General features: G+C 38.1%; 1 protein-coding gene across 3 annotated transcripts in view; it reads left to right on the top strand.

The window, feature by feature from the left end:
- Window positions 1–17,502, top strand: part of LOC139730445 (testin-like) — an 87,838-nt gene that overhangs the window by 23,031 nt on the left and 47,305 nt on the right. Inside the window, exon 1 of one of the 3 annotated variants that reach the window (XM_071641287.1) lies at window positions 3,602–4,064. The exons of the other annotated variants lie outside the window; for them this stretch is intronic. Coding sequence (XP_071497388.1) covers window positions 3,984–4,064 — 81 coding nt within the window. The 5' untranslated portion in view covers window positions 3,602–3,983. Of the gene's footprint in view, window positions 1–3,601; window positions 4,065–17,502 lie in introns of those variants that run through there. 3 annotated transcript variants of the gene reach the window in all.

Here is a 17,502-nt window from a genome sequence, read left to right as displayed (position 1 = left end):
ACATGCTATACCTATACCTGTCTCAGCAGGACGTGAGTGATTATGCGATGGCAAGGAATATGGTAATTACTTGATGTCCATTTCTCCGCATCTTAATAAGGCATTGATAGAGGCATCAAAAGATTGTATAGTCCCCCACTTTGGAAATCACTGGCATAAAACAAAATACTTTGGTTCACTGTTGCTATTAAACGACACCCAACAGCTTTATGTAAAGAATAATATTAAATGAAAGAAAGATATTATTCGGAGGGGTGAAGGTTCAGGTGTGAGTTTCTTCATTATTATGTCTCCCTCTACAAATTAAATTTGTTAAGATCGCAACTGCTGATCTGAAAATTAACAAACATGTCGGAAAAAAAAGAAACCATGTTTGTTAATTTACAGAGCAGCAGTTGCGATCTTAACAAATTGAATTTGTGTAGAGGGAGACAAATTGAAGAAACTCACACCTGAAGAATAATATTATCCTAAAAGGGAATTGGAAGTCACCTTTGACATACAAATTAAAGATGGAGCCTCGTTTTCAAGTCTTATATCCCGCATATCACTTGAAGGCGAATGTAGTTAAAGCCTTTAGCAAACAAGATTGCAATGCCCTCACTTCACGATCAACTTTAGCGGCCTGCTACTAGTATGTGAACATGATATACCAGGACTCGATATACTAACTGTATTTGGCCCGTTCGGGCCACTACAATCTTTGAATTTTAAATTTTGGTGGCCCGAAAAAAAAAGTGTGTAGTGGTCCGAAATATACTCAGTATTAGTCCATTTTGAATCCTAGATGGTTGCTCGAACAGGGCCACCAAAAAATAAATTTGGTGGCCCGGTACTAATGTTAGTGCGCCCCTGGTCACCGCTAACGTCAAGCCTATAGCTGTTACAATAATGATACATGACTTTATATTTCATTTCCATTTATCTTTTACATATTAATGCAGACGACGCTTGACAATTTTCTATGGTATGAACTACATTCAGATGTGTTTTGTTTTGTTTTTGTTTTTGTTTTTGTTTTTGTTTTGTTTTTGTTTTTGTTTTTGATTTGATATGAATATGCAAATGAGTGAACTGACCATGTCATAACCTCACAATTTTCCATGGATCGTGTACAAATAATGACGAAAATTCAATGTTTCTGTCGTTGAAGTCTGAAACATGAATAGTGATCATCAGATATCAGGATTTGAGCCTCGGGCATAATCGCATTTGAATGAAAAACTGGAAATTTCAAAATGTTATGTACAAACTACATGCAAGTTGTAAGAGGATGACATGCTCACGTTGCCATTTGCATATTCATTTTATTGACCGTTCAACAACAGTGTTTCCTCAAAAATTAGCGAAACTTCAAAATGTCGTAAATTCCTTATTTTTCATCCGATTTCGATCAAAACTTTACCATTGAACTCGTAATATTTTACTCTTTCTTGTCAGACTAACTTAGACATGGACTGGATTTCCCCTTTAAGTGAAAATCACATGTAATGATGGTAGTGCCTGAGAAGACACAAACCAGGGAAAACTCATTTTTTATGGAGATACTCCATGGTATTATGAGGAAGCCCTAAAGTGTCGAGAATTTGATGAGCAACATATCGATTAAATAACATTAGACAGAATTCGTCAGTGACATTATAGGGTCCACTACCAACAATGAACAGACGTCAATTTCAGTAATCCACGTATAACATGACGTCATCTATTCTCTCTGTACATTTTGGACGTAATTGATACAAACTTACCTTTATCATCCAACTATAACTGCTGCATGTTATTCAAACTTGAAACGGGGGAACATGAAACATTTGTTATTATTAGATGTACCCATGTCATTGCTAGTTAACTACTTCATTGATACTGTGTGAATAAGTCAAACAAGCACGACTGTGAGTGTTTTTAAGATACAGGTTTTTGTTTTTCATATAGTGTTCGACGGATGTAAGAAACATTTTTTTTTTCGGTGTTATAAAAGCAAAGTGATGTTGAGAACACCCCATTGTTGATTGCGAATTGACAGACTGGCTGAGCAAAATGGCACTCTATACACCATTTTCGCTCGAGCATTGATATTTCGAATCAGGGGGGCATTTCATGAAGCATTTTGTCAGATATTTCGTCTGACAAAATGTTAAAAGCTACTGAAATCCTTGCATCTGATTGGCTGAGAGCAAATTTGTCCGACAAGTTGTCGGACAAATTTGCTTCATGAAATGCCCCCCAGGACTTGGTATCACGCACAGATATAGCATCAGCATCGGAATTAAAAAAAAAATAAGTAATGTCCCTTTTTGCAGAAACGAAATTGGCCACTTGATTATAAATGAGACAATCAATGTTGGACCTACATTACATTCTGTTTTTACCGGTAGGGCCTACGGGTATGATATTTTGGCGTGTTGTTAATTTCACGTCTCTCAGTCGACTCGCGAAATGTATTCCGGGAATGCATTTCGCGAGTCGCCCTAGAGTCGCGAAATTAACAACACATTTAATTTAGGGAATCCCCAAATTAATATTGTGTGAAATAAAATAAATGCCGTATCAACACTTTTTGCTTTTTAGTGGATCACTATTTTTGTATAATCGAATTTATTTTCCGCTCGCCCACGAATTATTGTTCCTCCTAATTATTGTACAAATATGTTGTTCTATAATTTATCTCGTATACTACATGAATCTTTTGCAAACGTTTGAACAATATTATTTCATGACATGTATACTTTGTGCTATATTTTTGATTTTCGTTGACTGGAAATAAACTATGATTGAATTGAATTGAATTGAACACTGATGTGTGCGTATAGTGAATTCATGAAACCATCGGTAAAACGATCGATAAGAAATTAAACAGCGCCACCTTTTCACAACAGCTCGACTGCCTATACGGCCGCTTGATGCCTCATCGGTTGTTATTCAGGACAAGAAGATCGACAAGTCTTACAACTTCTGGAAGTACTTGTAGGCCTACTATAAAACGTCAAAGTTCTTCCAAAGTAGAGACTAAGATGTTACCTTCAGTCTGCAAAGAGAGGTCATGCACTTCAACTCAGGAACGGTTTTATAGATCTACAATCATATTGTTCTCTTCTTAATCTACCTTGAATCAAAGCCATGAACATGGTGTGCAATTGAATTCTGGTCAAACTCGATAAACAGATTTGAAGGCCATATGTGGGAAATTACTTTAAGAAAATGCCTTTGGTAACACGAAGTACTAAGTAGATTTGCTTCTATCTGAGACAATTTATGTGGGAATAGGTGAATTCATCATTGGCAATTGTGCACTTTACGGCACTAGTGCACAATATTGCCGTTGTTTTTCTTTTACAGTAAGGAGTATTGTAGGACTACATGCAAGATAATAGTTTTGTTTTGTTGTTCTTCATTGAAAGGGTTAGGGATGCTTCTAGTACCTCTCGCTTCGTACACCCTATGAGCAATGGTAGATTACATTGGACACCCCCTGGAATTTGGGATGTTATTTCTATAAGCATCACGTCTTACTTTTCTCATGACGTGCTTGATATCGACCCCCGCATGCTACACGATCCCTTCCCTCCAAGCCGCCAGGCAACTGGCGGTGAAGGATACCCATCTCATTCATTGTGATAATCTGCTATCCGCGCTGCGCGTTCGCGATCGATTGATGAACTGCTGGACGTTGCGTTTAATGGGTGCAGTCTGACGTGCGTGATGATCATGTTTACGCGCACGTCGTGAAATTCACCTTACATCTGAACTTTGTTTATAAGAGGGGTCGACTTTCATGCTAATTTCACCTCTTTCATCTTCAAATCAACGTGTCTACAGCGCAGAAACTTTCTCTGTGGAGCTAAGTGGCAGAAGATCTAAGTATGGAATGATTAGTGGAATTATTACATTATCTTTTCTTGCTGGAGTCATATTTTTTACGATTGTGGGGAAAGTTACACCCCTGTGGTTCCTGAACACTGGGCCGTTAGGGACGGGGGAATAAGATGGCAGTAGAGGTCAGTGCAGCTGCAGATGTGGCGGATGCGTACCAAAGTATACGAGAGATTGACACAAGCAAGAAAGAGGTTTGTATCTTTGCTGTGAAAGTATCTTTGGTTTCGTAATTTTAAATGCCAGTTTTAAATTCTGGTTATCGCAGCCGGTGTCTAGCTGACAAATATAAACAAGGCTACGAAATTTCACCCACATCCACAGTAGACCAGCAAATGACAAGAACTGCAACTGTCTGTGCTGTGCTACTGGTAACATTAATTTAGGTTCCAATTCTACCAATGCTAACGTTAGATTTTCTATTCTCTAATCTGGTTTTCAAATTGCCATGTACTGGTAACTATTGACTTACATTGCACTGCACTGTGAGTCATGTCATGAGTCACATGACTTCTGTCTGATCTGATGGTCTAGGCTAGACAGAAAAATTTGTCTGTCCGGAGGAGTTTTTTTTTTAAATCATTTTTTGACATTTACGGCTATCCTGCATGGATTCCGTGAAGCTTGACGCAGTCTCCACAGAACATTTCCCCAACAAGATACGCATACAGACCAATCTTTAGTTCAACATCTAGGCCTACTTTTATGTGTGTGGACCCCCCCCCCCCTTTTTTTTTTCAAGTCATTTCATGAATCTGCAGTGAATGTCATATATGTGACTTGGTGTAAATGATACTGTCAGATTTCTCACATTTGTACCCCACCTGTGTTTGTATTAAATGTTTAGAATATTAGAATATTCTTACATAAATAAATTATAAAATCTAGCTGATTTTAAATCTTTTTTTTTTTTTTTTTTGAGAAAAGTCTGTAGCATTAGATATTAGCATCCTTTGGCATCAGTGGATTAGCAGCTGTTTTGAAAAGGCTTAGACATGACTACAGATGGAAAATTCACTAAATCAGAACTGTTCAGTTGCTGTCATTCCAAGTCAAATGAAGTCATTGCTGAGACTATATGTGAGAGCACTTTCGATGATATTCAGAAAACCAACATGTCATTTCACCACTGGGATTATATTTATTTTTATTATATCGATAACAATATCAATGAATCTGGTTGTAAATCAGCTTCACCAGTTATCTGTGATTTTTTGTATTCGATCAAGCAGTCTCCATCCTGCTCGGACACACCACTGCATAATGTACAACGTATTTAACTTTACAAATCGTGACTCTACTTGTCTGAATTGAGTAGGCCTATTGCATTTATAAGCAGCAGTTTTTACAAAAAAAAAATGTTTTCTTGCCCCTCTCTTCCACTAGATTTACATGTATTTCTAAACCCTACCCTTCTGCTACCATGTTGCAATTAAGGGATGCACAACCTTTGACTTGGTGTTTTGACAAATATGCTTTTGGTGTAAATTGTTCACATTTCTAACTTTTACCATGGTCACTGCTGATCAGTGATAAGTCTTTTATGGTATGCCCTTAAAATGAACTTTTAGTTGATTGTAATGGGACTCTTCTTCCGATAAAACTATACCCTTAGCTGTTGTCCGTGAGACCATGACCTAAGACATCATAATTTTATCATCCTGCGATCTGAATAAATGCTTTCATCTTCATGACGTTTATATCAAGTCTGTCTTTTGAAAGTTAAGATGTACAACTGTGTGATGTGGTAAGAAGAGATGATTACACCAAGCCTCCGAGCACTATAACGAATTGACAACTTTCTTCTCAAATAGCCGAATGTGAAGGTTGATACATTTTTGTTTTCAAACTATATTGCTGGTTATGTTAGGTAAACCATGAGGAGTTGGCATCATTCCCTATTTTTCAGGGTATGATGCCAAGTACAATGTGTGTGGGGTGGGGGGGGGGGGGGGGACAGGCTGGCCACTATTACAGGTCAGTCTGTGGAATATGGTGACTGGGTAAATTAAAGCAGCTCATCAGTAGTGTAGTAATGAGTGTCAACTTTTTGTGAATCTGTTTATTGGCTGCATGAGCATGTAAAGAGATAATAGCAATCACCAAAATACAGAGAGTAGTAGAGTTTCACTCTAACCTTGAATGAATCTGAAGTGAGAGTGCCCAACATATCAGTCTGGATGAGGGTTGCAAGGGGGAAAAAAATTATGTCAAATATTTTTTAGGTTCACCTGTTGATGGTTTAGAGTGATGGTGCAGTGCCAGAGGTTTAGTCTTGTTTTAAAAGACTTTGATTCTTTTTTATCATGGTAGAGATAACCATGTTCAGGCTTATTAAGGATTCCACTGTGTAGAAAGTTTAACACGCAAAGTACAGTGTAGGTATCATGTCCATCTGTGTCACATGAATTGTCACATGAGTTTAATTTCAGCTCAATTTATGAAGAATGACAAGTCTCAGTGCATTATATATCTCTGAAACAGGTCAAGTATAGCTATATTTCAAGAAGTGGTGCTTTGTTCACAACCCACACCAGTGCACCAATGCAAATGCCTGAGGGTCACGGAGACTTTGGCGAGTCCAAGACTATACCAGCACTGTAGTAGGCATACCGGAGCTGAGTGAAGTCTATGCTCCCACGGCCTCACACATACCTGTACCAGCAGGGAGTGTTTGGACTCTGGTTCACAGACTCCAGAAAGCGTCCTGATGAAACGAAAACATCCTCTGGAAATATATTCATTGCCGTGTTCTTTCTTTTTTTGTTTTCCTTCCTTGGATGATTAATCTTCTGTCACAGTTACAGGTGTTGAACTGTCATTAGTGGCCAATCACTGGGCTGCGGAGAGCTCATCACCCAGCGTGCTGTGAATGATATTGTCAGGTGCAGATAGCAAGGACATGATTTACAGTACACAGTGCTGCTCTGATCACCCTGTGAAATATATTTTGAGGGAAGACATACAAGTGTATGTAGGAGAAGAGGGCTGTTTCCCTCCCTGGTCACATTTTATTGGAGACAAATACAGATGAATGATGTTAATGGAAGCCCCATTACGAGCATAGCATTTTGATTAATGGAAGTTAGCAAGAATACACACTTGCGTGCACACACTAGATATACATATGGTGTACACACACACACACATACACACAAAAAAACAACAACTACAATAACAAAAATCATTAGAGAATTTCAATCACTTTTGGCTTCATTGCCAGATTTGCAACAATTTTAGAATGATACCATCTGGAAAGGTCTGGGTGAAGATGATTACTTTAGTACAACATATAATGTACAAGTGTATGTTTGAAATTGTGTTCAATTTTCACCCTCTGAGAGGGAGAGTTTTGATTTTGAATGATACAGTGTTTGCTGGCAAATCCCAAATACATTGATTATGAGGTTGCAAAAAGGCTGAGACCTACATGTGCGTACCCCCTAAGTTTTTTTTTGTTTGATTTATTCATTTTTAAACCATGCACTGCTTTTCAAGAAAGTCAACAAGTAGACCTACTGATTGACTCTGACTGACATCCAAATTCAATCCATTTGAGTAACAGTAAAGGCAATTCCAAAGTTGCTGGTCAATTCTCCCTTTATCGTTGCCCCTCGCTGTCCCATCCATTTCTTGTGTACGCAGATCGCGGCCTGTGGGATGAGTTTAGAACACCCAGACAGGGCTTTTCTGGCCATTTAGCCAGCAGAGGGTACAGCCATGGGGGTTTCCTGTACACATTGAAGACGATTTCCTCAAGTGGGCAATACAGGGGATGCAATGCAAACATCCTGGCAGGGGTTGTTGATAGAAAACTGAATTGCAGGGTGACGGCAAGAGAGGATTCCCCTGATCTCTACTGAAAGGAGCCTCCCTCCTGAAAAGGCAGTCGCGGCTAGTTGCAGTGGAGTCTTATTCTGTGTATTAAACATCGATGTACACGTACATATTGTGCAAAAATGCAGTATTAATTGTTTTTGGCCTTCAACTTGTTTTGTCATGGTTTTTATTTTTTTCTATAGTTGTTTTTTCTGATATAATTCCCGAGTTTTGCCCTCTTTCTCTCCATGTCGCTATTGTCAGTATCAAAGTATATTACAATATGTAGACTTTCTGATTTAAGATGCACAAATTACACCTTTTAATGCAGATGATACACGGTATGATTAAAGAGCATGTCATACAGATAGACAAAGACATAAAATATTCAAATAATCCTAATGCTATCTAGAAACCACTTCCACCATAGGATAGCTGATTTTTGGAGGGAAAATGATACATTGTAGGGAGTGACTTTTTAACTCCATGTCATAAATCTGCACCCTTCCTGAAATAAACTCATTCTCTTATGTACCTGCAGTGACTTTGCGGTTCTTGTTTTTATGATAAATATGGATGAAGTTTCTATTCCCAGTCCTGTAAACAGTCAACCGATTCTGTTCCCAGACTCCTCCTACACCGTCAATTCAGCAGCTTGTAGGCCCCTATCTGCTTCAATGTCAAAAGGTCAGGTGCACCTGAGGTCACCAGAGACTGATGATTTATGAACAGATAGCTGAGAATTGCCACTGGGATGTCCATTGTGCACAAGTGAATCAATTCCACAACCATCTTCAGTCACAGGAGATGTCTAAAAGCATCATATAAAGGCATATAGACCAAAACTAGGGAAGTACAGGGGGTTGAAAGAGGGGGAAAAAAAGACTGTGCAGTTCTTCTTCTTCTTCGTCCGATAAAGTGCTGCCCTCAAATGGTCGAGGATGAACGCACTGCGAGAACATGCGCATACGCCGCACCGGGGCAACAGAAATTTGAAATCAGGTGCAAAATATTTACAGGTGCGAGTAAAAATCTCTGGATGAAGAGTTACATCCTACAGAGTTCCCTCAACGCAGTTTTGAAGGCGATGAGGGATGGGTATGTGGCAGGATCAACAGGCAGGTTGTTCCAGTCCCGGATGGTGCGTGGGAAGAAAGAGTTGGCATTGTGTAGTACTTTTATGGTACAGAAAATATCAAACTGGGTATTGCAGGGGACATACAGATGGATGTATGGAAAGAGTTCAAATCACCAATTAATGCCTGTAAAGAGAGATTTCTTTCTCTCACATTTTGACAGATTAATAACATGCTCTTGCATCACTCCCTTTTATTTCATTTAGTATTCCAAATACGGTACTCAGCACATGATATGACATCAGCATGCCTTTTGTTTTTTTGCCTTCAAGTTCATAATACATCGATGACATACGGTGAAACATTTTAATCTATCTTTATACAGTCCGTATTATTTGATCAGCAAGACACCAACTGATGAATACCAGTACATGTGTACTATGTACACCTGGCCTCCATGTCATACAAAGTTGCTGTGATAGAAACTCTTGCTTCAGTGTGACCAGTGTCATGGTAATGACAAGAATCCTGATAACCTGATTTGGTTGTTGCTTCAAGAGGTTTCCATTCTAACAGGAATTACTCCCTAACATCTTTTTTCTGAAATAAAACCATGGTCTACACATCTTTGCAAGAAAGTTCTGTATTTCTTCTCTTGGTAATCTTTGAGTGGATGTGAAAATTTACTTTATGTCATGCCATAAATATACTATGGTTTTATTGTAAAGTCAATTGGACAATTCAAAGTTTAGCCTGCTTCACACATATTGTATAGACCATGGTAGTATGCAAGTGTAATAATCTGAATAAAGAACTTTACATAAAAAGTAGTCTTTCATTGTTTGGTGTTATCTTTGACCCGATAACCCTTACCCACCAGATGTGGCTTTTGTTTGGTTGTTTGGTTTATTTTGTATTTTTTTTTGCTTGCTCACACAATCATTTTAAACAAATTCTGTACTGTAAGTGTGTTTATATCTTACAGCATTGCAGCAAGACATTATATAGGAAATGACATTTTTGACGGCACTTAAGTACATTCAGTGATTTCGAGGGTATCAAAAGGCTGTTTGTTGTGTGGTTTCCCAGGTATAACTGCTCTAGTGCTTTCAAATAAAGCCAGGAGTCTATAGATTTCTAGACCTCTGCACTTGTGCCCACAAATGTACCATTCAGCAATAGCTGCAATGTATGTGGGGGGGGGGGGGGGGAATGCCACAGAAAACTACATTATGCTTGATAAAAAGGCCCACAGATAGATAGATTCAGAAAGAGAGAGATAGAGGGGAGAAGAAAGAGATTGCCATGATAGAAAAAGAAAAGGGAATTCTATAAGAAATGTTCAAGGAAGATTGGAAGGAAAAAAGAATCATGAGGAGTCAAAGATGATTACATTACATTTTGTTTTGTTTTTCATGACAAAGTTAGTTGTCATGTTGAAGGGTTGTGTAGTATCAAAAAGTCTTCCTTGAAAGTTGCAATTATCCCCAGTTTGCCTGAATCATAATAGCTCTTTGATCTCACTGATGCTACCCATATATTGCTGAGGAACATTTCTGCTTTTTTATGCAAATTTTGCGAGTCAGCTGCTATTCGGGAAATTAAAAACACATGAAAATATTGACTCTAATGCTGATATGAATGTGACGTACATGTATACATTTCTCCGTTCAGTACAGGACTCCACGATCGCGAATTTTACCACTCGCGAAATTGTTGGGAAAATTTAGACTCGCGAAATATATGGTGTATACAGTATATTATCCTGGCTTCTTTTTTTTTTTCATCAATAGACCAATGAAGTACTTTTACTGCAACTTTGTATCAATAAGGGTAAATCAGATTGTATTATACACTAGAGTAATATTAGCAAATTAGTGAACTTTTTGCTGCTATCTCAAATGATATACCAATCATTCTCCTCCCTCCCGCCATTGCCAAAACAGTAATTCAGAAGAAGATGGATAATTATCATGTTCAGCAAAGTCATAGCCATCACCATTATCAACTCGATTTGAAACATTGTTATTGGAGGAACTATAACTGTTTTGCAACTACGATGACAATCTCTAGGATCTAGTGCATCACAAGAGTATGTTATTTTTATTATGAAGCATTAAATTCATCATACTGTCAATGTAAACTATTGCATCAGCAGAGGATTTTTGACAGCAGATGTCATCCAGACCTCTCAGCCATTATGAATTTGGAGGAAGGAATCTAAATTTTGACCATTCCTAGGTCTTTGGTTCAATAGTAAGTTTCCAATTTTTCTTGATAATTTTACCACACACTGCTATTAAGACTGCTTTTCCTTTCCTACTTTTAAGCCAAATTTTTCTGTCAGAAAGGTTGGGAGGTCTGCATCATCATATATATTCAGATGTCCCTTCATATCTCTGAATGCTCAATCTGTGGTGTGTGTGTTTGGGTGGGGGGGGGGGGGGGGATAATGAGTTAATGATTTGCAAGGCATTATGGAAAGTGGTTGGTCCAAGGCATCATTGCTATTGTTAGCCCGCATTGTGAGCATCATTTGTATGTTTCTGAGACATTAGTCCTCGCCACACGGTATACAGTTGTAGATGAGATGATATATGATATCTCTCTCAACTCCCTGCAAAAATCAGAAAGGTTCAGAAACTACTCTTTGCATTGTCCAGTGCCAGGGCCAGGACATGGCACAATGGGGTGAGGCATTTTGCTTCAGAGGGACTGGCGCTAATTGAGATAATATTGTAATATAAGCTGCATGGACATACATGTAGACTTGCACTGTTTATGAATGCTTCCTTGTCAAATAAGGCAAGCATTCCTGGAGTGTTGGTGCACAGTTGTCATTGAGTTGGCAATTGTGAAATTAGAGGCAAATGCTTTAAAGGGGAAATCCAGTCCAAATATAAGTTCGTCTGATAAGAAAGTGTAGAATATTACAAGTTCTTTGGTTTGATTGAAATCGGATGAAAATAAGGAAGTTATGACATTTTGAAGTTTCGCTGTTTTGGGGGAAACAGTTTTTGAACAGTCAATATGAATATGCAAATGGCAAAGTAAGCATGTCATTCCCTCACAACTTCCCATATACATGTAGTTTGTACATAAAATTTGGAAATTTCCAGTTTTTCATTCAAACGCAATTATGCCTGAGGCTCAAATCCTGTATCTAATTGATCGCTATTTGAAGTTATTCAACCAGGAATAACATCATGTTTCAGACTTCAATGACAGAAACATTGAATTTTCGTTATATTTTGTACATGATCAATGGAAAATTGTGAGGGTATGATATGGTTAGCTCACTCATTTGCATATTCATTCCCACTGTACAAGAACTGTTTTGGAGAAATTATGAAAACTTCAAAATTTCATCGCTTCCTTATTTTTCATCCGATTTCAGTCAAATTTATACCGATGAACTCGTAAAATTTTACTCTCTTTTATCAGACCAACTTATATTTGGACTGGACTTCCTCTTTAATGAGTAGAATACAGCAGCTACAATTGTACCATTTGGTCTCTGTTTTCACAAGTAAAGTGGAAACTGGGGCAGTATCATGACAATATGAGGCATTTACCTTCCTGTCTACTGAAAAACAGTGAAGACCTTTCCAGAGATAAAATGAACTAATTTTTATGTATCATACAAAATAGGAACTGTGCAAAATTTCAAGAAATGTAGACAAGACGTAGCTGTACCCCTTACCAGGCATGGAAGCAGGTGTGAATGAATGTTCAGCACTACTACAGTAGCATAATGATATGATCTACCACTCGACAGCACATTTGTCATGTGTGTGCAAGCTATGTTGCAATGTGAAGTCCTGTGTTTTGAATTTGAATTAGATGACAGAATATCTGATCTCTTTTAAATGGAAAAATTACATTGTACGTAATGAGAATGAAGGTCTGTTGCACAAGTCTTATAAAGTGGTCATTGTCTATGAAGCCATGGAGCCATCACATCAACATGTACATTATGATTATGAAGTCCTCACAGCTTGTGGTGAAGCCATGGCAGTGGCATTCCATGTCTTGAGAATGCTCATTGCACTCGTAGATAATGATTCAATGTGAAACATCGAGGGGACTGAAGTGCACAATAGCCATTACTTTCCCTCAGTTACTTCAGGAAGAGTCCTTGTTAGGATGCAGAAATAGCCGACAAGTTGCAAGTGCAGAGGTAATACAATTCAGAATAAATGCTGATGTACAAATGAACTCGTAAATCAAAGTGAGACATATAGTGCGAATGTAAAATGAATACGTGGGGACATGATGTCAGAGCCAAAATAGCAAAAAATGAGGCCAAAAAGAGAGAAATTATGGGAAAAGAAAAAGAGAGGTAAGAAACAGAACATAAGTAAAATAGCCAGACAGACAGGTGAGAAGAAAATGAGCTGCACAGCTTGCATGGAACATTCAGGTTTATAAATATACTGAGCAGCTGTTGCCTGTTGTACTGAGCCCTGCATTGCTGGTCATAGGCGATGAATCACCTAACGATGTGAGCCTAAAAACATATCTCTTGATCGGGAGGGAAGCTTCTTGCCCCGCTCTTGAGGTGCGAATGAGATTTGACACGTCTGCCATGCCCACTTGTTACGGACACAATTTGTCCAATCTGGCGATTTCCGGAGATCATATGTGGCTCTATCGTCTTGTCGGTAAACATCTGCGCTCGCTCCTCTGATGTAGCGATCATTTCTGAAGTAGAATTTATCTGTGTTTTCTTCGTCCAAGTTAGCAAATGAAAAATGAAAAATGAATGTAACCCATGACAGGAATGACTTGGCAATCATGTAGGGCCTAAAGTTTTGTGTCTTGACAACAGTTACACAAATATTCATACAGACTTGTTCTCTAACTTACCCAGAGGGGGTTGATTAAAGATATCCTGAAATGCTTGCTGTTGTGCTTGTAATCTGCAGTTGTGAGAGAAATAAGGATATGTGCTGGTAATGTAGGGATGTAAATCAGTTTATGATAGTGTAAATCAAGGGCAACTGTGAACTGTGTGTAAATTAGACATTTATGCATTATGGTTGAGGGCATAGAGGGTGCACATTGCTTCAGAATGAAAAAAAAAAAAACATTGTGTGAGGACCGTTACTAAGGAAAAACAAATTTATACACACTATACAACTATACTGTATATCAAAGTCATGGCAATAGTTCGTGGCAGTTAAACAACTGGTGCAAATGAATTGTGGCATACATTGTATAATACATTCACCCATGCCTGGCGTAATTTTGATATGTTTGATGTGATGTGTGAGGCCTTGTTGGATCCATGGCAGCAAGAAGTCAATTTGAACACTGTAAAGTAACGTCACAAGTAGTAATGCCTGCAGCAAGTTAGATACTTACAGGCTTGGAGGGCTGTGTCTCAAGGGCAACTTCAATAAGAAGTCACTGCCTTTGACTGCCGACTAGTGGGATTGAAATTCAATTAGAATTCTAGCCATCCCTCCATATCAATGCTTTGATCAGCGAGAATGACTCCTGGGAGTACTTATAATGTGTCGTATGGTGCGTTCACATCTAGTGTAATTATTATTATTATTTATTCGACCAGGTAAAGAATATAGGATACATATCATTAACATCACAAACATGAAAAAAAAAAAAACCAGAATTAACGTTACAAAGGATACACTGTACTGTACACGTTACACAATGTGAAAATGAAATGAATGGAGACTACATGAGGGTCAGGGCACTCAAAAGTAAATACATTGTTTCAAGCAGTAATGTATGTACATTGTCTGTTTGGTCAGATCACAATAAAATGGTTCATTTGAAGGTGTTTACACAAGGAGAATCTTTGCATCTGGCCCAAAGAGAGAGAGCAAGTGCAACATCAATACATTTTCCAAAGATGGATAATTATAACAATAGTTAGGTTCACAAGCTTTTCCTAAACTTTAAGTTTAGGTTGAAAACTTAACTCTCGATGATTAGCTTGTAGTTTAGCACCATGTGGACGCACTCGAAAGTTAGCAATCTTAAAGTTTAGTCGATGATTAGAACCACAAGACATCTTAGAGTTTGCGCTCTCTCCACCACCCACTCGTAGTTTCGCTCCGTGCAGACACAGTGATCAATGAGCTTTTGAGTTTAATATAGCGTGAACCTAGCAATGACATCCTGTGAAAGATGCTGAAGTACTAATACACACATAGGCCTATGTATAGCCTCATTTTAATGCAGTGCCTTCATACCAGATGCGATCACATTGTTTACAGATATTTTTGTAAGTTATGAGGAGAGGCATTTTTAATCTTATTCCAGGACTCCTAGAACCAAAACTGCTTGTGGGAATACTTTCCTCTACCAGAAGTGATTTAAGAAATGTAGTATACAATTGTATTTTCACTATCAATTGATTTGACTTTCAAGAATTTGAACAGTGACTTGTGATTACATGGGTCATATTTACTGCATAGAGTCATGTTGTAGGGGGGCATCATTTAAACTTGAAATCAAGATCTAAATTTTACAGTACTGAAATGGGACAGCTATTGCAAGAATGTTGTTGATGTTAACAGAATTCACTGCAGTTAGAGAAATATTTTGCATCAGTGACTTTACTGATAATGATGATAATGCTTGAAAATAAAATTTTGATCATTCAAATTATGACTGCACAGTCTGAATTGTCATCAAGCAAACAACTTTCATTTATTGTCCCTGTACAAAGTTTTAGGAGTTTCCAATCAAGTAAGCTCATCCAGAATCAAATAAATGATGACCATAGAAACGGCATATAACAAGGGCAAATGGGTAGACAACCATGACAGCCTCAAATTATATAAATCCTCCCCTACCTCTCCCCACCCCTTCCAGCCCAATCTAGACTTGGACGTGGCAGGGATAAGCCTGCCTGATGATGCTTAGTCCTCCGAGTTAAATCAGAAGTGAAGACAGTGATTATGCCTCGGAGACAGTAGAAATGTCGTCGGTTGAGCAGCCAGCTCTTTGCTCTTGACGGTAATCACCTCATTTGAGGCAATGCACGCAAGATGCCTGCGCCTCTTAGTTTTAAAGTCCCAGTACGTTGTGGGATGCTGAATCAGAGCAACAAGAATAGAAATGTCTAGACATATCTTTTTCTTCATTTGTGTGGATGTGGATGATTGACCATGCATATTCCCAGGTATTTTGGATTATGATATGATGCAAGCTTTTTTTTTTAAAATTAATGAAAACCATAACCAGGACTTTATAGGTATACTTTGAAGGGAAATGTTACTTCTTGTGTAATTTGACATATAATAGAGAAAAAAATCAACCAGGGCAACCAGCAAAAGTGTCATAACATTCAAGACGAAAAATAGGACAATTCGTGATTTCAATACACAATGATGTCAGTAAGAATCACATATACTTATGTAAATTCAATGAGACAATGTCATCTCCTCGCAATTATTTCAATGATTTATTGGCAATATATAAATTTTATCATTGATATGTAGCAACTTTATCAATGTTCACTTCCAAAAGTATCTTTTGGAATTTGTGAATTTATTGATTTCTTTGTTTGAAGATTTGTTTGCATACTTATGTTGGTATGAGATTTGCAGTGTTAACACAAATTTCTGTCAATTTCTTTCTTTCTTTTTTTTTGCATGCATACATGATGATGTACTTATTCCTTTGTAAATAAAACAAAAGTACCTTTGTCATTGTTTGCAGTCATGGTTTCCAGATCCAAACTTTTGCTTTGACATGGCTGTACATGCCCAATTATGCTCCAAGGTCAAATTAGGGCTGTCTTGGGAGTGTGTGTGTGTCTGTGTGTCTGTCTGTCTCTCTTTTTTTTTCTCCCTCTCTGTCTGTGTAAATTAATGTTTTATGTCTCATATGTGTGTGTGTGTGGGGGGGGGGGGAGGGAGGGGTGAGATGTCTATATGGCATGTGCATGAAAACTCATTAGTGACATCCAAACAAAACAAAAACCTCAGTGTGTTTCAGAGTGGTTCAATTTTTTAAACTTTGTATAATGTAGAATACCAGTAGTAGGACATTTTTCTTGCTCGGGGATATCAAGGCTAATCAAGGATGTATTAAAGCATACCATGTACTCATTTCGTAATGACTCTCATATTCTGGTCTTCTTTGATTCCAGTTTCCAACCTGCATTTGTACGTTGCAGCTCTTTTCATACTTTGCAGATTTAAGGTTCCAACAGGAGGCCGTGTTAAATGACTCATAATGTTCAAACTGTTAAACCTCTATTTTTTAATAAAAAGTTTATCATTTGCTGGCTTTTTTCCGTAATTTCATTCAATATATATATATATATATTTTTTTTCCTTTTGAATCCTCCTGGGGTTAGAAGTCATTTCATCTTCCTCAGTATGCATTGGTTGACAAATGGTTGGTTGATTTATGATGATTCTTTCGACGAGAGGCTGGAAACCATTCAGTCACATTTTTCCATATCCTGCGGAAAGATGATACTGCTGCCCGAAATTAGCCTCCTCATGACTGTCTCTCTATTTCTATCTTCTTCTAGCTATGTCTTTTTTATCCCCAGGCAGGTAATGTAATATGACGTCCAATTCTAGCGCGTGATGGAAGTGGAGTGAAAGTGCATTGCACACCTCTGTGAGAAGATTGAAAACACTTGAATTGCTCCGAGAGAGGATGATTCATAGGTGTGTATGTGGTGGTGACAATAGCATCAATGGATGGCCTAATGCTTGGTGTGAACCCCACCCCGCTCCTCGCGCCG

Source organism: Diadema antillarum, unplaced genomic scaffold (genome assembly GCF_040938485.1).
Source record: "Diadema antillarum isolate AM-2024a unplaced genomic scaffold, OU_Dant_1.0 seq00000312_RagTag, whole genome shotgun sequence".
Lineage (NCBI taxonomy): Eukaryota > Metazoa > Echinodermata > Echinoidea > Diadematoida > Diadematidae > Diadema > Diadema antillarum.
Note: the sequence above shows the minus strand (reverse complement) of the source record. Positions and strands in the feature narration are given on the sequence as shown.